This window comes from Trichechus manatus, unplaced genomic scaffold, assembly GCF_000243295.1.
Source record: "Trichechus manatus latirostris isolate Lorelei unplaced genomic scaffold, TriManLat1.0 scaffold00001, whole genome shotgun sequence".
Lineage (NCBI taxonomy): Eukaryota > Metazoa > Chordata > Mammalia > Sirenia > Trichechidae > Trichechus > Trichechus manatus.
The window spans coordinates 28,215,515-28,237,862 of NW_004443937.1; the positions used below are offsets into that span (position 1 = coordinate 28,215,515).

The following is a 22,348-nucleotide window of genomic DNA, read 5'->3' on the forward strand; positions in this document are numbered from 1 at the left end:
ACTCACCACCAGCAGCTGCCCAAGGACCTGCAGTGGCAACTGTGCACGCAGGAAAAGTGCAGCCCATCATGGGAGCCTAGGGGCCCAAACACCAAGTCATTTGTCTCCTGACAGGCTTTACAGGGGTTGGTTCCTAACTACGGGTTGTACGTAAGTCAGATGTTCATAACCCAGGGACTGCCTGTACAGAATCCAATAAATCATTGTACATGTGTATACTGATTTTAACTCTTCAAATTTCAAAATGAAGATGGGTACTGAATTGTATCAATGGCTTTTTCTGTATCTATTGAGATAATCATGGTCTTCTCCTTTACTCTGTTACTATGTTAAATGACACACCGATTTTCAAGTGTTAAACCAACCTACCTTTCCTGGCACAAACCTCACTTAGTCACGAGTTATCATTTTTAGATACCACTGAATTTGATTTGCTAAAATTTTACTTCACTTATGTCTATAATCATGAGATTTTCCTTTAACTTGTCAGATTTAGGAATCAGGGTATGCTGCCTTGTAAAATGACTTGTAGAGTTGTCCTTCTTTTTCTGCTCCCTGAACAATTTATATACGATTGGTATAATTTTTTTCCTTAAATCTTTAAATACAATAACCAGTAAAGCCATCCAGAACAAAATTTTCTTTGTTGTGAGACTTTTAATTACCAAATCAACTTCTTTAACGTATAAGGACTACTCAGATTTTCTATTTCTTCTTGTGTTAGTTTGATAAGTTGTGCGTTTCTAGGCGCTTTGTCTATCTCATTTAAATCATCCAATTTAATGTCATAAAGTTATTCTACTATCTTCTAATAATCTTTTTAATGTCTACAGGTTCTACAGTGATGCCCTTTTTTTCATTTTTGCTATTGGTCATTTGTGTTTTCTCTTTTCTTCCTGATCAGTCTTCCTAGGGATTTATCAATTTTATTAGTTTTTTCAAAGAACCAATTTGGCTGTATTATAAATCTGCTTTGTATTTCACTAATCTTTGTTCTTATCTCTATCATTTCCTTCTTTTGGGTTTCATTTGTTCTTTTTCTAGCATTGTGAGATGGAAACTTAAATCATGGAATTTTAACCTGTCTTTTTTAACTGTTCATTTTCTGGGCACCGAAGACTGGGTGAGCTCCCAGGCTGGCAGTACTCAGCGTATACCGTCATACATTAATTCCAGGAGAGTGGCACCCCCGGACTTCACAGGGAGAGGACAGAAGAAGCTCCACATTTGGAATCCTTCTGGACTCTGCTCTATGCACCTCTTCCCTTGGCTGATTTTAATCGATACCCTTTCCTGGTAATAAACTGTAACCATGAATATAATAGCTTCCAATGAGTTTTTGAGTCCTTCCAGCAAATTACTGAACCTGAGGCAGGGACAGATGGGGACCTCTGGGAAAGGATCTACCCAGAACCTTAGCAGGCCACTCCCGCTCAGGCCTCAAAGTGCTATGAGAAACATGATGTTGTTCAGATGGCAGCTCTCCCCTCTACCTGCAAAGCGGAGTTCATGAAGCAGGTGTTTCCTAGGTTTCCAAGTCCGCAGAGCCCAGGCTGTATGTGAGACGACGGGGACTCCTGACAATTATATGAAGCAGAGAAGCCAGATCCACTGGAAAACACAATCCATATCAACGATAAAAGTGAATGTAGTACGCATATCCTCAGGATGCCTTCTGGGGCTCCTCCAGACCCTTTAGAATTCCTGTCTGGTAGTAATCCCACGACACAAGCTCCCTCTACTCCCCTCCTCAGTCCTTTACTCTCACCCCACACCGCAGGTGATAAGCACACCTTTAAGGGGAAAAATATTCTTTGAATCTTTCTCTCTCAGGCTTTAGCAAGTGCTAATTTTTATATCCCTCCAGAACACTGCCTGCCTGGTGACTTCAGGGAAGAACGTCTTGGTTACAAGCCAAGAGTTTGCCCTGTCACCATCCACCAGCCCACATCCAGCCTCACCTGGGCCTGAGTGTTCATGCACCTTCTCTCATCTCACCTGCCTCTTCTACCCTGTCTATGCCACGTGGTAGGTGCTCCTGCAATGCTTGAGAAAGGGTCATGGCAATCCAGAAGGGAAACAGGCAGGGCTCCCCTACAGCTGAGAACCATCCTCTCACAGCTATTCTGCCATATGGCCAGCCTGTCCTTTCACAAACAAATGCAGCCACCCTCTAAAACCACAGGGGACTAGGGCCATGGGGAAAAACCAGCTCCCAGCAAAGCAAGCAATGTAAGAGAGAGGCACCCTTTACTGTGGGTATGAAATGGAGTGAGAAACCACATGCAGCGCATTCCCACGGGGAACTCTCATCCCATTAGGCTTAGTGTAGCAGCAGAGGAGCTATCCAGGAACAACTCACTAAAGACTCAGAGAAAAGGGAAGCAAAGTGAACGGGGCCTGCTCTTACCCCCTGCTGACACCGGAACCGTGCATCCCAGAGGTGTTAGTGCTATCACCATTGGCAATGGGAGAGGCAGACACTGAGGAATAGGAACTTGCTGATGATTTTGGAGAGGTAGTAAAATTTCTGCTAGGCGCAATGCTTGATCTGGGAGAGAGAAGCAGAAACAAGGCTACTGACTTTTTGCAAAGAGCAAGCCCTATTTAATGCCTTAGGTCTCTTCTTAAAAACTAAACATTCTCCGTATTGAGTCATTTAAGATAAATTGCAAAAAGCATGTTTTCATGCTACTTCAAGATAAATTTCATTTAAGTGAGAGTCAACAAATTAATTAGTCTTCCTGTCTCATCTGTCCACATGCTCATATACTGAACCTTTTAGTAGGATAAACTATCAAGTGTTTCAGGGCATGCTGATTTGATTTCTAAATCACAAGCTTCCCTGAATTTTAACAGGTACCAGTGAAAGACACAGAAAAATGGCAGTAAGGAATGAATTTCCTCAAAAATACTTGACTCAAATTAAATAGCTGGCTATAAGGACACTAGAACAGGAAAATGGCAGTTTGGTTTTACTATGCCATTTAATGGGAATTATTTTGTTCCCTTAAATTTACCAAAAGTGAATAAAGGAGAATTAAAGAAACCTATTTCAAACTCATCTTTCAATATTTTTCATCAAATCTTATTGTAGATTTATGCCTTTCAGATTAATTCAAGGGCTAACTACCCCAAATCTTAAACTGCTATCAATTTTATCAATCTTCTACTAAAATATGTTTAAGAACATATAGAAGAAAATGGATCTTTCTACACCATTTCAAATATGTGCAACTGTGATTTTCCTTCTGGAATACTGGGTTATTTTTAGAATAGAGAAAGTGATTAAGAAGGTGTGCTGTCCTGGCACAGTGCCCAACGTCATGGGATCTGATCTCATGCCGGGCTCCCTGTGAAAAGAAAGTGAAACGCAGCAGCAGAAATGAGGAGTGATTTTGCCCACACCAGCAGTGGGCAAACGTCAGGAAACTATTCAGGGGCGTATGTGGACACCAGGAATCAAGCTCTGTTCCACCCTCTGAGGTCACAGAGAGGGAGAGGGAGGGAGGACTCCTCCAGCCTTTCACATTCCCATAGGGAAAGGCATCTTCTCTGATCCTCAAGAGGATTTGCTTCACACAGCCTCATCCTCATGCTGCAAAGGAGTCCAAGAACTCATTAAGTCAGCTGCATTAAGTGAGACTTATTATAGCCAAGGCATGCTCTTCCACCTTACAGGTGACTGAGGCACACATTTCAGACCTGTCCAATGAGATGCAGACATTCCCCAGCCTACGCAGGCAGAAAAGTCCACCACCCATGGTCTGCTTGTCTGAGATGCAGTGGCGGACTCAGTCATCTCAGAACTGGAGACAGGTGCTACAGGAGTATGAAATTCAAACTCTGATGTACAGAACCCTCAGGCATATGGTCTCCCCAGATCCTTTTCAGTAACTGTTCTGTTCACTGGTAACTTACTCCCCTGAGCTTAAATGGAAAAAAAAAAAAAAATTCCATAAAAGCCATTACATATATCAAGACCTGTCAATTCTATAAAAAGAAGAGAGAACATTTCTGGCTGGAAGAAAACAAAAAAATATTTTATTTAACATTTGTTTACAATATTCTAGAAAATGCTGCTACCAGTTTTCATAGTAAATTTGGTAAAAAGGATATCTAACGAGGGTACATATGCTTGAAAATTTACATGATACTAAGTTTTTCAAAAACTCAACCTTGACAGACAAGACAAATCAAAGCAAGAACTCTATGCAGAGAAGTGACTCGTATCGGGGGAATGCTTGGCCACTGGGTCCAGGGGCATCCTGGAGTACTGCAGGCTGGGAAACCAGCATCATGGGAAACGCCTGAATTTCAGGCATACACATTAGGTGAGGCAAGATCTCATTCTGAATTGTGACTAGGTCTCATGCAGCAAACACTCTGAACGCAGAGGCCACAACTTTAAATAAGGATGTCTCTGCTCCCAAAAGATACTCTGGTCAAGCCTCTGGACTCCCAACACCTTTCTACTGTGGTATTTCCTGTTCCCCAAGTATGACAACTCAAACATGCCCGTGAACCCACGACTGAGGCCTGTGACACATCCATGTCCACGCCCAAAATGAGGCCCCAGCAAACCAGACATAGCCTACGTCTACCCTCCTTGCTCCAAGATTCCTGTGAGCAGAGAGTGGCAGGTCTGGTGAGAGATGTGCACTCTGCTTGCTTCTCAAGGTTCAGTGCTGCTCTAAGGAGGAGTCTATCTTTTAAGCCTGACCTCAAGTATCCAGAGTCCTGCATCTGGCATTATTGTTAAGATAGCAATGAACTCTAACACAGACAGAACTGTCTTCACAACACCCTAAGCTGCAACCTCTCCGCACCAACAGTTAATCCTCATCAGCATGTGGAGGAGGCCCTCTTCACTGCAAGGAACACTGTCCCTCTTCTGGCTGTGTGCACACAGCCTTGGAAGGGGAACATGGTATAGGGCTGACTGGGCCTTACAGACCTCAGGTGAGTGAAGTTAAAGAGAGAAGATGAGGCCAGGTCTACAGAAATGCTTGTGAAACACTAACACAAAGGCTGGAGCAATCCACCAGGAAAAGACAACTATCTGAAAATGCTCAGAATTTACAAAGTGGTCCTCACAGTGGACAACCAAGGAATCCATCCACGAAAACAACTTCACTATGCTGTCCTCCCACCAGGAAATATGTAAAATTACCATGATGGTGGGTTTTTAAAAAAAGAGGCACTAAGCCAATCAGTGACTATCCCCAGATGACAAACTGGAGCTGATGTATTTTTCATTCTGTCCATTTCAACCTGTCTTCAATAGTCATTATTACTGAACACGTTTGGTTTTTTAAATATCTTATCTAGAAGTTTGTCTCTTTTGATCAGTGAGTTCAAACCCTCTATAGTTACTCTGATTACTGTTACGTTGTTGCTGTTGTTAGGTGCCATGGAGTTGATTTTGACTCACAGCAACTGCATGTGACAGACTAGAACTGCCCCACAGGGTTTTCTATGTAATCTTTACCAGGTCTTTCTCCAGCAATTATTGTTGAAAAACCAAACCTGCTGCCTTCAAGTCGATTCCGACTCATAGCGGCCCTATAGGCAGAGTAGAACTGCCTCTTAGGGTTTCCAAGGAGGGGCTGGTGGATTCGAACTGCTGACCTTTTCATTAGTAGCCAAGCTCTTAATCACTGCACCACCAGGGCCGCAATTATTGTTATAGCTGGGCTTAATTCAGCCTCTGTACTTCATGGTTTTTAATTACCACACTTTTTTTCTTCCTCCTGTCTTCCATTTTATTTCCTTTTGCAGGTATGGCAGTTTGCTGGTTAGCTCCCAATAGTTATTCTCTCATTGTTCCATAGTTTAAAGCCCAATTTTTAGTAGGGGAGTTTGCAACCCTGCTAAAAGGCATTTCCTAGCCTCCCTTAAAGCCAGATGTGGTCATATAACTGGGAAAAAAAATGTAAAGGTAGGTTTTATGTGCGATTTCTGGGACATTTTAAAAAGATACACACATCTATCTTGCTTAACACACTTTCAGGTTTTACTTGCCACCAAACCATTTCTAATTGATGCTGCATGTTTCAAAGTTATAAATGATATTTTTATTTTTCTGATGTTCTTAATTAAAAGTCATCCCTCTATCTATTTCCTCCTCTATGGTTTGTGGTGCTGTGTCCCGTTTAAGAAATCTTCGCCTACTCGAAAGCCCCGAGGTCCCTGCTTTTCTGGGCAACCGAGCACTTCACTAGTTGTGTGTGCTCTCCTTCACACCCCACGGATCTTACTGCGTGTCCCCGGATTCCAACAGCATTTCCTCCAAAGGGTTTTCAAAGAGGAGCACTATGCGGACAACTTTCTAAGGTCATATATCCTAAGAAAAATGTTTCACCTGAATATTTTAATAATAGTTTAGCAAGATATGAAATTCTACTTTTAAAGTTCTTTTCCTCTGACACTGAAAAAAGTATCTTAGATCCACTGCTACTGTTAAGAGGATCTGGAATTTTCTGCTTTGTTGTTAAGCTTCACCCTGTCTAGGTGTGGGCTTTCCTCTATCTATCCTGTTTGGTATTCCTTAAATTTAAGATCTTTTATCTTTTTTTATTTCTAAGAAACTCTTGGTCATTATTTCTCCTAATGTTTTCTTCCCTTCGTCCCCATCTTCTTCTGTTTCTGAGATTCCTATTACGTGGATATTGACATTTCTACTTCCTCTTACCATAGCACAACTTTTCTTCTATTATTTTCCACCTCTTTATCTCTTCATAATGACTCCTAGAATTCTTCAACCTGACCATCCAACTTGTTCATTCAGTCTTCAGCTACATCTATTCTACTACTCAACCATCCCCTGAACTCTTTCTTTCCTAGTATGTCTACTTGTTCCTGATTCATGTACCCATTTCCTCCTTTTCCTAAGGATATTTCTTATTCTTACTTCATCCTCTTGTGCTGCCTGGAACATGAATTCTGCTCCAACTAGCATAGGCTGCCCACTTGTCATTTTCCTTTTATAGCAACTACACTCATCAGCTTTACCTACTGGTTCCCTGTAAACTATTCACCAAGTGAAATCACACCACTTCTCCATTCACTCACACCCCCACAGCCCCACCCCACCCATTGGGCTCCCCAACTTACCTAGAGGCAAAGCCAGAGTCGAGTCTCAAAAGGATCATACGGTCCACCACCCCTTCACCTCTCAGGCCTTATCCTTCCACCATCCTCCCCTCATCACTCCTAGCTCCAGCCACCAAAGACCCCTGCTGGTCTTCAACCAGGCTTGCTTCTGCCTCAGGACTTCCATACCTGCTGTCACTTCTACCTTACAGTGTTATTCTCCCAATTAAGCACCATATCACTGCTGACTCCCTCACCTCCTTCATGACCACGTTCAGAGGACACCTGAGTGGGGCTTTCCCCACCATCCTGCTTCAATCTGTCCCTCCCTGTCATGGATTGAATTGTGTCCCCAAAAAATACCTGTCAACTTGGCTAGGTCATGATTCCCAATACTGTATGAATGTCTACCATTTTGTAATCTGAGGCGATTTCCCTATGTATTGTAAAGCCTATCACCACGATGTTAATAAGATGGATTAGCAGCAGTTATACTGATGAAATCGACAAGATCAGATAGTGTCTTAAGCCAATCTCTTTTGAGATATAGAAGAGAGGGGCAAGCAGAGAGACGTGGGGACCTCATACCACCAAGGAAGCAGCATCAGGAACAAAGCACATCCTTCAGACCGGAGGTTCCTGAGCTGAAATGCTCCCAGACCAAGGGAAGACTGATGATAAGGACCTTCCTCCAGAGCCAACAGAGAAGAGAAAGCCTTCCCCTGGAGCTGACATCCTGAATTTGGACTTGTAGTCTACTGGACTGTGAGAGAATAAATTTCTCTTTGTTAAAGCCATCCATTTGTGGTATTTCTGTTATAGCAGCACTAGATGACTAAGACACTCCCCAAAGCCCAGCACTCGCTAATTCTCTTCCCTGACTTTTCTCCACAACGCTTATAAACCATTGAAAATGTGCATTTTTCTTATTTATCTGTTTATTTTCTCCTCCTTGAGGACAGAGACTTTGTTTTGTTTACTGCTGTATCCCCAGCATCTAGGCAGTGCCTCCCACTATGTGGGGAATGGGGAAGGGGATGTGCCTTGGGAATTCCACTCAGCTCACTCCCCACTGGCCACATGTCACCAGAAGACTACCCTTCAGGGAATCTCAGTGAGGCACTGCTCTTTTCCAAATACTGTCTCCCTTCATTGGAATCTCTTTGGCCTTAGGGTGTGGAAGGGGTGGGGAGAAACAACACTGAGAAGAGAAAAGGGAACTCACCCTTGGCCAGAACACACAGTCCTCTTTTACTGAGCTGTCAACTCCACCTCACAGTCTGGAATCCAACCACCTTCTGTCACCTCAAGGGGTTCTCACAGTTTTCACATTATTTTCTCTCCGTTCTGTGGCATCTCCAGTTCCAAAAACAGACTTAGCAGCCTGGGCTAATAGTTTCCTATTGTTGCTATAAAAAAATTACCACAAACCTAGTGGCTTAAAACACCACAAATTTATTATTTTACAGTTCTAGAGATCAGAAGTTTGCAATGGTTCTCACTGAGCTAAAATCAAGGTGTTAGCAGAGCTGCATTCCTTCGTGGAGGCCTTAAGGGGTTCTAGAGGCTGCCCACATTCCCCGGTTTATGGCCAATCCAGTCTTTCACACACTGCATCATTCTGACTCTGCATCCATCCTCACACATCTCCTTCTCTGACTCTCCTGCCTCCCTCTTTCACTTATAAAGACCGTTGTCATTACCCTGGCTCACCTAGTTAATCCAAGACAATTTCCCTATCTCGAGATCCTTAGCCTAATGACATCCACGAAACCCCTTTTGCCATGTAAGCTAACATCCCATGTAAGGTTCTGTGGATTAGTGTGTGGACATCTTTGGAGGCCATTATTCTACCTACCACAGCTATGTTATCCTGTTAGGAACTGGCAAGCAGGACTCAGCCTGGAGGTCACAGTGGGGCTTGAAATTCTTTGCAAAATGTTTTGTCTTCATGCATGTTTCTCAAGAGAGGGCTCATAGCTTTCACAGTTCTCAAAGGAGCTGTGAGCCCATCGTTATATAATGGTCACCGTCCAAGGCCCAACTGAAGGAGAGCAGACACATTGTCCCAACAACTAATGGAACACAGATACAACTTTTCCATCTTATACCAGAAGAAAAATTCATTGCTTCTTTCTCTCCTCTCCTAAGGACATGCACAATTCCACATACCACATAAACCTCTCCTGAGATAGATGTGCCTAGAGTCCAAGTTTAGAAGCAGAGTAATTCCCCCCAGCAAGCTCCAAGGGCAACAATGAAGTAACACGCCACTGAGTAAAGAGTGTGGTAGGATCAAACTACTCTCTTTAATTCATATGAGACTGTCTTCTTTCCCATCCAAGCCTCTTACTGTAAGTGGAGAAAATGAAAGAGCATGACAAAAACAAAGCCACAGCTTGGCAGAGCAGCATTCCCAGATCCCAGCCCCTTCTCTTTCTTTGACACTCTCTCATCTCTTGCTGAGTCACCCTGACAGATTTCCTCTAGGTGGCTGCCTGGTACACTGCTTACCAAAGGCCAGGACCTTCATCCAAGATCCTGGATTCTGGATGCAGGACTGAATGTCTTTTTCATCTGATTCAGAACAATTTTTCTTAGCACAAACAACTGCCTTAGGAAAGGGTGTCTCTCTCATACCTGTGAGCCCAGTCATGAGGGAGAAAAAGTTCACTTACTTTGACTGCAGGGTCTGCCTGGGCCATGTCCCATCTTCATTTTGGGGCTCAATTACTAGCACCTGAGTGAAAGGGAAAAGCAAATGAGGAACATGTAAGCCACCCTACTCCCAACATGCTTAGAACCAGAAGGTACCTGGTCACACATTCTGGGCAGAACTGCCTGCTGGGGTATGGCCTGGGCCCTCCTACCTGACCCTGGTATAGCCCAGCATCCTGGACAGTATTGTCCAACTTGCTCAACTGCTCGTAGGTGTTACTCATGTATTTGTTCCAGAGCCGCGTCTCACGCTCCGCAGGGATGTTGAACAGCTTCCGCATCTCCTTCTCGATGGTTGCTGGGGACAGGCAGAAACAATACTCAGGGCTTTCTCTAGATGCAACACTAATGACAGCCATGGCTAGCTAACACTCATCCTTCCTTTTCCGATATTCACAGGGTGCTCTGGATCAAAACTTCTGACTAACCTCAACCCCTTGGTGACTTCTAAGGGCCAATATCATCTATGGGTGTCCTTTTGTGCTCACATGCCTGGAAATATTCCCTATCTTTATCCTTCTCTGATGTGTGGGTCCCATTTACAGCATAGAAGCAACACAGGTAAGTGAGAAAACTTGTCTTTAGAGTTAAAACAGATCTAGTTTCAAATGCCAGCTCCGCCATGTTCTAAGATTCTGAATAAGTTTAGCCTCTCTGAATCTGCGTTTCCTCATCTTTTATTATCATATGTCAAATGGGCAAAGAATATTCCCAATGTTGTGTAGAACATGATTCCCAGGCCTGGCTTCCCACAAGAATCCCCTGGGGAGCAGGCTCCCAGGTCAGCAGTGGGAACCATAGCCCGATATTATCTGGCTGACGATCTGAAGATCTCAGCTTCCCTCCCGCTGTACTCTCTCACCAGACACCTGGGACCCCAGCCCAGCTGCTCACCGATGGTGTCTGCCTTGCTGAAATGGCAACTCAGCACATTGGTGGGGTCACTGTTCTCACAGAGCTTCAGTTCCAGCAAATATACCTCTACTTTGCAGTGCTTGACAAACAGGCCATGCTCCACGACCTGCGGGCAATAGTCACGGGTGAAGGAGCAGTGGTTCCACACCTGGGCAATCTTGGAAGCAACAAGTCTCATCAGTGGCAAAGGCAGAAACCACCAGATAATTGGTTTCCTTGAGTGATCAGAGGATCAGAAATACAGATTTAAAAAGCCACTAGCGCCTGTCCCAAGAGTTTAGAAATCTTTTCCACTCACTAGGACCAAACAAGAGCACCCTGACCTCTTGATGGAACCAGAGAGAAGCCCATTCCCCACTGGTTTTAATGCAGGGCAACCACATCAGAGCCTCCAGGAAGGTTCCAGGAGGTCAGCTTTGAACAGGAAGGTCTTGTCTCAGACTCAGCAAAAATCAACCGTTATCAACTGTTCTTTCTCCTTAAAATACATGCCTGACTATAAAGAATTACTTTGCATATCTATAACATAGCACTGGACAACCACCAGATGGTCAATACCCAAAGTTCAAAAGCTAACTGACTCATTAACTGAGAAATAATTACCAGAAAAGAGGAGCTACACTTGCCCATAAGCCAGAGTTAACATCAGACACTATACAACAGGGACGTCGTTGTTCATCTCAGGGATCAGGGGGATCACGATGCCTCGCAGGGCTCGCTGAGTTAGAGGACTAGAACATATAGGTAAAGCCCTGGGCAGAATACTTCCCACATGACAGCACTGTGGGCACTAAGGGGATGTCTGCAGGAGGCTGGCATGCCCCTAATCTTGTGAAACCTAAATCTTCTCAGAGTCTCAGGTTTCAAGCTGGAGAAAAAGGTAACTCTGACCCTGAACAGCAACCCTTGGGAGCATGGTATCAGGACTGCAGCTCTGCCCTACTATGTAAGAAGGGGAACCCCATGCACGGCGGAGCAAGAAATTTACCCAATGTCTAAATATCAGCAGGTGTGTGGATTCCTATGATTTCCCCTCTGGTGGAATAAGCAAATTAACTGTGGGAGCCAGGGCGATGGCCTCCTTAGAAGTCCTGTCTACCAGAGGGGGTTTATAATCTGGGTTTCTGTCCCAGAGCCAGGTTTCCTTCAAGAGGCTCATCTTCTCTGAATGCCTTTTGAGTTACTCCACAGTGTGGCCAAAGACTCTTTAAGCATGGGGGAAAGCAGTATCAAAAAGGTTTTAAGATAAACAAGAAGCAATACATTACTCAATGTCCATATACCTCAAGTGAACTTTCTCCTATAGAGTCTTCCAGAAAGTGCTCTCACGGCAGTGCTGGGCATACCCCATGCTATTAGGCAGCACTGATGTTTGGAGCTCACTCACTGTAACATGCTGGGTGAGCAGTCTCACTCACCATCACTCACAACCATAACTCCCTAAGAGAACCAGAAACAAGGCCTGAACACCTCCATTCAACCCCTTAGGTCTGTTCTGTTACCCAGGAAATGAACACCAGTCAGTGTCCCCTGGGGAGGACCCACAGCAAGCGTGACAATTCACATACTCACTTTTCTGACAATGGGCTGCTGGCCTTCAACACAGCCATACCAGTTTAGTAACTTATTCCAGGCCTCAGCTGGAACCAATACATAGTCCAGTTCATCAATTAAGTGTTCTTTTAAGGTCTGACTCTCAGGATCTGAAAAAGGAAAAGAACCCATAACTTGCTCCTCTTCTCCTCAGAAATGTTTGTGTTACCTGGTTCTTATGTATTTTTCAGAAACAATAAAAGTATTTACAGGAACAGGGACAAAACTCCAAAATTCTGTCTCTGGCCATAGCAAAGAACAGATCTGACTGCTCCTTGCCTATAGCCATGTTTTCTGAACATTTTATGAGGAACTTGTATTTCTTCTACAATGAGAAAGGAGAATATAAAAGAGAAAAACTCCAATTTACATTTGCAAAGAACTTTCAGATCCCACAATTAAAACAGCTAGTTATGAATATTTACCACAATATTCTGCTCAGTGATAACTGCACTAAAGTCACCGCAGTCTTCCCTTGAAAGGTTTATTTTACCAAGAATCATTTAGCATTCTTAGTTTTAAATACTCCAAGTCAAAGCCCAACTGGACAATCCCGTCGCGGGAGAACATATTTAATGTGCTAACCATTCATCTTACGCCCACTAGAGAGAGGCAACATGCGCTGGGGGTCAGAACCGGACATCCGTGGCCTGAAACACACTTCCTCCAGGGAGGACAAAGGGACTGATCAAGGGAACACTGATCACCTCTTACCAACGGAGCCTCCCTGACAAGCCTGCGGCAATCAACACACACTTCTGGAGCAGTGGAAGCCACTTCTATCACTCACACCAGCGAAGCCAAAAAATTAGGAAAGCAAAAAACACTCATAGTGATGCAACTCATCTGGATCTCAAGGCAGACAAGGTTTAAAAAATAAAATAAATATGTATATATGTGTTTGTGTGTACATACATACATACACATCATTCACAAGGTAGCCAGGGCTTCCCACCTCTCCTCCCACCAGTTTCCATCCCATAAGGTCTCCTGGTTTCTGACCTAGCCCACCTCTCATTTCAAAAGAAAAAGGAAAGGAACTCAATAGCTTTGAGAACAAGAACGCCAAGGCGTAAATAAAACGCAGTATACCCACACAATGGAATATTACTCAGCCATAAAGGAAAACGAAGTTCCGATACATGTCACGTCATGCACGAACCTTGAAAACATTATGCTGAGTGAAATCAGTCAGTCACAAAAGGACAAATATTATATGATCCCACTTATATGAAATATCCAGAACAGGCAAATGCATAGAGACCAAAGTTTATGAGTGGTTACCAGGGGTGGGAGGGAGGGGGAACTGGGGAGGTATTGCATTTCTGTTTGGAGTGATGAAAAAATTTGGTAACAGAGAGTTGTGGTAGTTATACAACATAGTGAATGTAATTAATGTCACTTAACTGTACATGTAAAAATGGTTAAAACGGCTAATGATTTATTATATATTATTTTACTACAGTTTTTAAAAAAAAAGCACCACATGGTAATTTGCGTTAAAGAGAGGCAAATACAGAGGGAGTCAGAATGGCCTCGATGGCAATGAATTTGGTTTTTTGGGGATTTACGGTAGTTTACGGGGCTGGAGGGTTTTCACAGAAACTATTCCAGGGTACTTGACACCAAACTGAGGACAAACAGAGGTGTGTGCATGTGTGTGTTTAAAAAAGAATGCCAAGATGAATCCTCATCATTAATGAGCCAACTACTTACAACAGCAACTACAGCATGATTGTTAACACTGAAAGACCAGGCCTTTTCTGTTCAGGACCGGAAGGCTAGCCCGGATAGTACTTATGGGTTGGCTTTAGACAAGACCTTCCAAAAAAAAAAGAAAAAAAAAACTGACACCTAAACTCAAAACTTTTTCTGATTTACAAATTAAAACCTTCCATAAAAGTCATTTGCTTATTACCTTACTTGTGGGGACATACCTTACTCATTTCTAATACTAAGCACCACATAGATGTAGCCATCCATACTATGTCAAACATCAACCAGAAACCTTCGAATGTGGGAAAGAAACCAACAGCCTTCAGCTTCATCAACCCCAAGTACATCAGTTCTGCAAGGCTCTTTTCCCTCTGTGGCTCAGTTACAATTTTCCCAAACAAGTCATTCCTATGACACTACAGAGCAAGGGCAGGAAACTTAACCGGAATTTTCAATGCAGCTCCCTATTTTCACTCAAGCTGGATCAGTCCAAGAGTACCTTGCCAAAAATCACACAGGGGTTTTAAAATGAGAATTTACCCTATATAAATTTCTTTAACGCAGAAGTGAATGAAGGGGGAAAATGAGAGTAAAGCCTCGGTCCTGGCACAGGGATTTCATCTGACACACAGCAGAAGTACAGGCGGAAATGAGAAAAGGGGTGCTTTTCAGACAACATCAGCAAGGATACACTCTTCCTCCTCCTTCGTACTCTTCTAAGAATCCCTTCCGGACCACTCCCATGACCCTGGGCAGAAGGCAGCTAGACTGAGACTGGCAGGAACCAAGAGTCTGGGAACTAACAGGGTGAACCTCATTTGCCAGCGATAGGTCATTCCTACACTGCTAATGTTCCAGGGTCTGAATGGAATGTGCTTCTCACCTCTCAAGCACACAGCAGACGTTTCGAGCCAAAGTCAGGTGACATCTAATTGGGGGACCACAAAAGGAATGATCTCCCTTAGCCGAAGGCCACGCAAAATGCCCTGAGGGTCCCTTCAGCTCTAGAATTCTCATCATTAATACTAAAACCTTAAAATTTCTCCTTTTTAAGAAAACAAGGCGAAGAGCAAAATGCAAACATAATGCAATGCTTCCTAACCGTTGGGGCAACTTCATGGTATACTGCCACCCTCTGTCCTCCATCAGGAAACAAAGCAAATGGCATTGGTTTACTATGTCATTTAGACCACCCCTAAGACAAGGTCTGAGCTGAAGTGTTGCTTATTTTTAAAAATATCCAGGTAGGCATTAGGTATTTAGATCAAGCCTTATGCATGATCTGCCTTCCTGCTGCCCTGATTCTGGGCACAGGCAACAGATCACCTCTGCCCTGCCTGCGAGTAAGTCTAAAGTCAGGCAGAGCAAGGCCTGGGAAGGCTGACTCTCGTCTTCCTGAATCTACGGATGCAAGCCAAGCTCAGGTGTGTCATGCATCATTTTTTCCACAGTCCCCATTGGGAACTGACTGTGGCTGCAACTCTGCCTACCGACCTTCCACCTCTCTTCACTCTACTTCTGTGACAAACACAGTCATCACAGGAATGCCCGACAAACATCGACAGTCTACAATTTGTTCTACTGCAAAGCTGACACAGAAAACTCTGGTTTCCAAGTTTCAGATTCCAGATGCAATCTCAAAACAATATCCTATTTCTTTCCATTCTATATACCAATCTAAAACCCAAAATCGCTAGCAGAGCTAATTTGTCAAATAAAGAGAGAGAGAGAAATTTAAAATGCTAGAAGCATCCTCTTGTTAGAAGCAGTTAATTTAGCAAAAAAAAAAAAAAGCAGTTCAACTTCTCCCTGAGGGTCTGCAGACTTCTGCTATAGACAAAAATTGAAGATACTTATTTCTATTTCCTCATACTGGGAAAGCCCATGCTACAGATAAACACACCCTCAGGCCACTGCCCAAGAAGACATTCTGGCTAAAAAAGCAACAGGATACTGCACCTGAAAAGAGTCCGGAGTTATCTATCGGGCCGGGAAACAGGTTGTGTTCACCCACATTGTACATGTCCCAGCTGTCAAAACCCACATACTTCTTCCACTGCTTGAACCACCGGCTGTCAATCAGATACCTAGAGACAGACAACAATTTATTGTGGCAGAAAAGCTGAGGTTACAAGCTCCTGTGCCTACTCCCTTATCCTTCTTTTATGGTCTTTCCTTTTGGGTAACTTGCAATCCCCATTAAAAAACACACTCAAGAGCAGGAGCAGGGCCAGGCCCCAAATGGCAGAGGGCCAGGCCGAGGGCAGGCTGTCCATTAAGTGAAATGACTGTTGAAAAGAGTGAATAAACGGACAGAAGAAAATAATTAGCTTCAAAACGTTTATTTAAACGAAGTCTTTCTATGGGTAGAATCCTGTTTGCGAATAACCAAGTCATTAATTTCATAATGATTTTTATAGAGGTCCTCATCCAGGTAGACAGTTTGTGGTTACATCGCTTTACTTGATGTGAACAGCACTAAATTGATTTTATTTCTGAAAATGGGCTAATAGCTACACCTAATTCAGATTTCCTCTGTGGACCAAACAAAATATCAAAAATGTGTGAAAGCACCTCCTTTTCTCCCTTCCTTGATGACATCTGACTAGAGTATAATAAATGATTTCCTTTAATACTCATTAAAACAGTATGTATATATACACGTGCATATACATACGTACATATTCCTGTATACATAATTAGTACATACACACATAAACAAACATATATGTATGTATACATTTATATAAAATTAGTGTCTGAGTGTGTTCATCTTATCAAAAATCATTAACATGTGTTTCATATTTACCTTATTGCTTTTTATACTTAAAAAAAGTAAACAAAACTGGTTATATTCTAAAAGTATCACTTTTATGATTAAGACAGAAGGAGGGAGAAACCTCTGTGGAGCAACAAAACACAAATATTCATAAGTCCTTCAAATTTTATAACCAAAAAACCTTAGAGATCAGGCAGCTTCCCAGAGACCATGGGATCTACAAATATACCCAAACTTCTAAATGCTCTTTTCTCTCCAAACTCCTTGAGCAATACCGTCCACACACTTTTTGTGTGTGATTTCAGTCTATCTTACACTCCCTCTGCTTCTACCAAGTATTCTTTTTCACATATCACCCCTACGCAGGATAACTTCCAAAACTACTTCTGCTTGCCTTGCCATTCACAACTTGGCAAGCTCAAGATGAACACTGTAAAGTCGTATCTGAACTCCTCTCAACCCCAATGTTTCTCTTCCCAGCTCAATTCTTTTGTCAGTATAAATGACATTATCATCACCACCCTGCTTTCTTAAAGACAAAAGCTCAGTCTTACTCAATGCAAAGCCTAACCCCAGCTTCCTACTCCCATACAATAATACCACCCAGTAATGTCTCCACTAGTAGAAGATAATGCTCCTTCTACTAAACAATCTACTAAGAAACCTCATGTCTCAGCCTTGCTCTTCTAAATTCTGTACTTTTAATCTTCTACGTAGCTCTAAGCTCTCGGCTACCCTCCTCTCCCACTTCAATATGCTGCCGCCACAATTATTTTTGACATTTGTTACGAAAATAACCTGGAGCTCACAGACATTTGTTCAGCTTCTGACCTTGACATCTGTTCCGCAGTTCACAAGTTTCAGAGTATCTACTTCTGATCCTTGCCTCAACTCAGTGAGGGTGGTGGGCCAAGTATTGCTACCCTGGTTTTACTAGTAAGGAATCAGGGTCCATGAGGTGTGAACGTCTTCGCCCAAGGTCACGCGGCGAGTCCTCGATGGTACAGGGCTCTTCCCACCCTCATGATCCCTGTGAGCACTCCCCTTCCTCCCCATCCTGCAGCCCTTGCCCCTGGAAGGTCCTCCCCCTGGGACTCCGAAGGGGCCGGGATAAGCTCCAGTACCGCCGCGCTTTCCCAAAACTGATCTCAAGTTCCTCTCCGGAGGGGCGGGGGTCAGGCCACCCTCTCAGGGTCACCAGACACCGCCCCCGCCCGGCTCCTCCCCAAGCCGAGAGAGAGGGGCCGGGCCTGAAGGCCAGGGCTCCGGCGCCCACCTCTGCTCCTTAGAAGGGCGGGCCCAGAGCTCACCACTGCGCCCCCCGTTGGAGCGTGGTCCTCAACAAGGCCCCGAGCTCGGATTTCTGGGTCTCCGCATCCGGTCGCTCACGGCAGCCTCCGCCTTCCGCCATCTCATCCGCGGCCCCGGCACAGCCGGCCCGGACATCCGCCTCACGCACGGCGTGCTGCGTGCCGCGCCCACACACGCACGCACGCACGTGCACGCGCCCAAGCCCCGCCTCGCGGCTCCGCCTGTCGGGCTTGCCCGCCTCCTCTTTTTCTGCGCATCTCCGTGCGGCGCACCGTCCGGTCCGACAGACGCTGTGGAGGCGGGATAAGACCGGGAGAAGGGGCGGGCGATGTTGAAGGAGCTGCTGCTTCCGTTTGCCTTACCGGTTCCTTTTTGCGCCCGTCCTGCTTTTTGAGTTTCAGTGCAGCCCATCAGGCGGGCCTGACGACCCCATGGGTTTCCCATTCTGACCCGAGGGATTATCCTGGTCCTAAGTAAATTCCCAGTTGGGTGTGAGAAGCCCTGGGACTAGATTTTCTCGTTTTCCCTCCTGCTGTGACACAGGACCTGAAACATTTCCTTCTTTTATATTGAAGGGGAAACAGGGTTTGCAATGCCAAACATGGCCGCCCTGATGCTTTCTGCTACTTCACTGCCGTTTGCTAAGTCATTCTTATGTAATTCTTGCTGAGATGGCCTTATGTAAATCTAGAGGCATCCCTGGCATGTAGCCACTATTGTTCACCACCGCTAGAAAAGCCCTGGTTCCCACTGCGGGGAGAGGAGATCAGCTTGGTCTTGGTGCTGCCAGGACCTTCGTCGTATGTAAGTCTCCCTAATAAACTCTTTCTCTGCCACCCTGGAGTTGCCTGCCGCTTTCTTCGGTTTCTCGGCAGCCAAGTTTCACGTTGTCGGTCCCTGCCAGGACAGTTGGTGAGCCAGCTAACAGACTAGGAAGTGGCGAGTGGGAGTGAGGACTCTGCAGGGGAATTCCTGGATTGGCCAACAACCTCCATGTGGGAAGGTTTGGCTTGTATGCTTGATGTCTGTGGACTGCCCTGTGACTACAGGGGTGCCCTGAAAATGCCGAGCAGTGTAGCCTGGTTGCAGGAAGACATGTGCCTTCATAAGTGTGGAAAGGAAGCTAGGAAAGCAGTAGCGGCCGTAGGGTGGCCGCTGCTCTGGAGCATTCGGCTGGCCACCGATGCCCAGCTAGCTGCTGAAACATACACAAGAGCTTTGCAGGAAGAGTTACAGTTGGAAAGGGATATGCGCCAGTCCTGTGAACATGACTGACATACTGAGCAGCCACATCTGTGAACAGGATGAGCAACTAGAAATGCTTGCCTGCAGGTTTGTAAAGATGAGGGGAAAGAAAGTGCCAAAGGTTAATGTCGTGGATTGAATTGTGTTCCCCAAAATTGTCAACTTGGCTAGGTCATGATTCCCAGTATTGTGTGATTGTCTACCATTTTGTCATCTGATGTGATTTCCCTGTGTGTTGCAAATATCACTATGATGTTAATGAGATGGATTAGTGGCAGTTATATTGATCAGATCTACAAGATTAAATAGTGTTTTAAGCCAATCTCTTTTGAGATATAAAAGGGAGAAGCAAGCAGAGAGACATGGGGAGCTCATACCACCAAGAAAGAAGCGCCAGGAGCAGAGCGCTTCCTTTGGACCTGGGATTCCTGCGCAGAGAATGTAGAAGGACCTTCCTCCAGAGCCAACAGAGAGAGAAAGCCTTCTCCAGGAGCTGACACCCTGAATTTGGACTTGTAGCCTACTAGACTGTGAGAGAATAAATTTCTCTGTGTTAAAGCCATCCACCTGTGGTATTTCTGTTATTGCAGCACTGGATAACTAAGACAGTGAAGATCAGGGCAGTATTGATGAAAGGTGACTGGGATGCGAAAACATGGAATCCTTGGGCCAGCAAGCCTGATAGCAGCTCAGGTGGAGGTGATAGTAGAGGAGGAGCCTGGCTTTGCTGACCAGGTATGGCTGCTCATCACTCGTAAAATGAAAGCTACTTGAGAGCCCGATGACCCTGGACAAGAAATCTCACCCCCAATTCTATGATAATGCGGGAATACACCCCACACTGAGTTGATTAAATTGTGTGGGAAATTCCAGCAGAAAGGAAAGGAAACCATTGCAGCTTGGTCATTACATTTGTGGGATATCAGGGGAGATGGTGTCTCTTTAAATGGAGCTGAAGTGGTCTTCTGTAGAGGAGTTACAGCAACTAATACAGGAGCTATGTATGTGCCACGCCATCTATGCCAAGCACTTCTGGGGACCAGACAGTGAACTCTTCTTTTTAATTGGTGTGCTTTAAGTGAAACTTTACAATTCAAGTTAGTCTCTCATACAAAAATTATGTGACGCTGTTTGCTCTCCCTATGCTGTAACAGCACACTCCTCCTTTCCGCCTCGGATTTCTCTTTTTGCCTTATCTCGCCTCCAGACAGGAGCTGCCCGTTTAGTCTCATGTATCCACTTGAGCTAAGAAGCACACTCTTTACTAGTATCATTTTATGTCCCATAATCCAGTCTAATCTTTGTCTGAAGAGTTGGCCTCAGGAATAGTTTTAGTTTTTGGCTAACAGAGTCCAAAGGCCATGTCTTCCAGACTCCCTTCAGTCTCAATCAAACCATTAAGTCTGGTCTTCTTACTAGAATATGAGTTCTGCACCCGCCTTTTCTCCTTCTCCGTCAGGGATTCTCTGTTATGTTCCCTGTCAGGGCGGTTACTGGTGGTAGCTGGGCATCATCTAGTTCTTCTGGTCTCAGGTTGATGAAGTCTCTGGTTTATGTTGCCCTTTCTCAGACAATGAACTCTTTACTGCAAGAATGAAAGCAAAGATCTTACAGGCAGCCCCATCCTCCTGATACAGCACACTGGTGGCTATAGTTAGTCCCTTAGTGGGCCAGACAGTCTACTAAGTGGGACAAGCCATAGCTGACTTGGGTGAAACTGAGAGGGCTGGAGAGAAGGGGGTGTGAGCCGTGGGAAGAGAGAAAAGAAAGGCTGAAAACTCTGTAAGATGGCTGTCCAAGGGTGCCTTAAGAGTAACCCAGAAGCAGATGTGGGTGGATTTAGTGGCTGCCAGCACAGCAGTAGAAAAGATAGATAAACAACCAAATGCAGTTTTGGTCAGCCTTTGAAAGAATCTGAAGCCAAAGCAACAATGCCACCCTGTGGGTCCCACTTCCCCCTGTGAGGAAGTGCCCCTTGCCACCAGGTGGACCCACCCCACCAATCCCTAGGGACTATGAGTGGGGCTGAGGTAACCTACACATCAGGGCCCTGCAGCAGGACAGGAGGCCTCATGTAGAGGTCACAATACATAGATCAAGAACAAACAAGCAAATAGAATATGAACCATAAGTAACAATGCACAAACACCAGAAGAGAAACTAACTGGTAGCTCCTAAAAATCAAACACTTACGCTCATTGAAAGACTTCACCTGAAGAGTCAAAAGACAACCTACAGACTGGGAAAAAATTTTTGACAAATCTGATCAGCATCTAATCTCTAAAATCTACAAGATAACTGCAAAACCTCAACAACAAAAAGACAACACAATTAAAAAATAGGCAAAGGATATGAACAGGCACTTCACCAAGGAAGACATTCAGGTGGCTAACAGACACATGAAGAAATGCTCGTGATCATTAGCCGTTAGAGAAATGCAAATCAAAACTACAATGAGATACCACATCACCCCAACAAGGCTAATATTAATCCAAAAAACACAAAATAATAAATGTTGGAGAGGATGTGGAGAGACTGGAACACTTTCACACTGTTGGTGGGAATGTAAAAAATGGTACAACCATTTTGGAAATCAATTTGGCGCTTCCTTAAAAAGCTAGAAGTAGAAGTACCATATGATCCCACTATCCCGCTCCTTGGAATATATCCTAGAGAAATAAGAGCTGTCACACTAATAGATCTATGCACACCCTTGTTCACTGCAGCACTGTTCCCCATAGCAAAAAAATGGAAACAACCTAGGTGCCCATCAATGGACAAATGGATAAACAAATTATGGTATATTGACACAACGGAATACTACGCAACGATAAAGAACAATGATGAAATATAACATGGAGGAATCTGGAAGGCATTATGCTGAGTGAATTTAATCAGTCATAAAAGGACAAATACTGTATAAGACCACTATTATAAGAACTCAAGAAAAGATTTAAACACAGAAGAAAACATTTT

General features: G+C 44.3%; 1 protein-coding gene across 7 annotated transcripts in view; it reads right to left on the reverse strand.

The window, feature by feature from the left end:
- Positions 1-18,386, reverse strand: part of USP4 (ubiquitin specific peptidase 4) — a 41,531-nt gene extending 23,145 nt beyond the window's left edge. For 3 of the 7 annotated variants that reach the window (XM_004368523.3, XM_023726806.1, XM_023726815.1), the window contains exons 1-8: positions 18,127-18,386; positions 15,997-16,124; positions 12,301-12,431; positions 10,708-10,834; positions 9,966-10,111; positions 9,774-9,835; positions 2,411-2,551; positions 1,494-1,611 (exon numbers count right to left, since the gene is read on the reverse strand). In XM_004368523.3, coding sequence (XP_004368580.1) covers positions 1,494-1,611; positions 2,411-2,551; positions 9,774-9,835; positions 9,966-10,111; positions 10,708-10,834; positions 12,301-12,431; positions 15,997-16,124; positions 18,127-18,227 — 954 coding nt within the window. In that variant the 5' untranslated portion in view covers positions 18,228-18,386. The other 4 variants (XM_012556591.2, XM_023726820.1, XM_023726802.1 and 1 more) reach the window with 4 other exon arrangements.
- Positions 18,387-22,348: the final 3,962 nt, after the last annotated feature.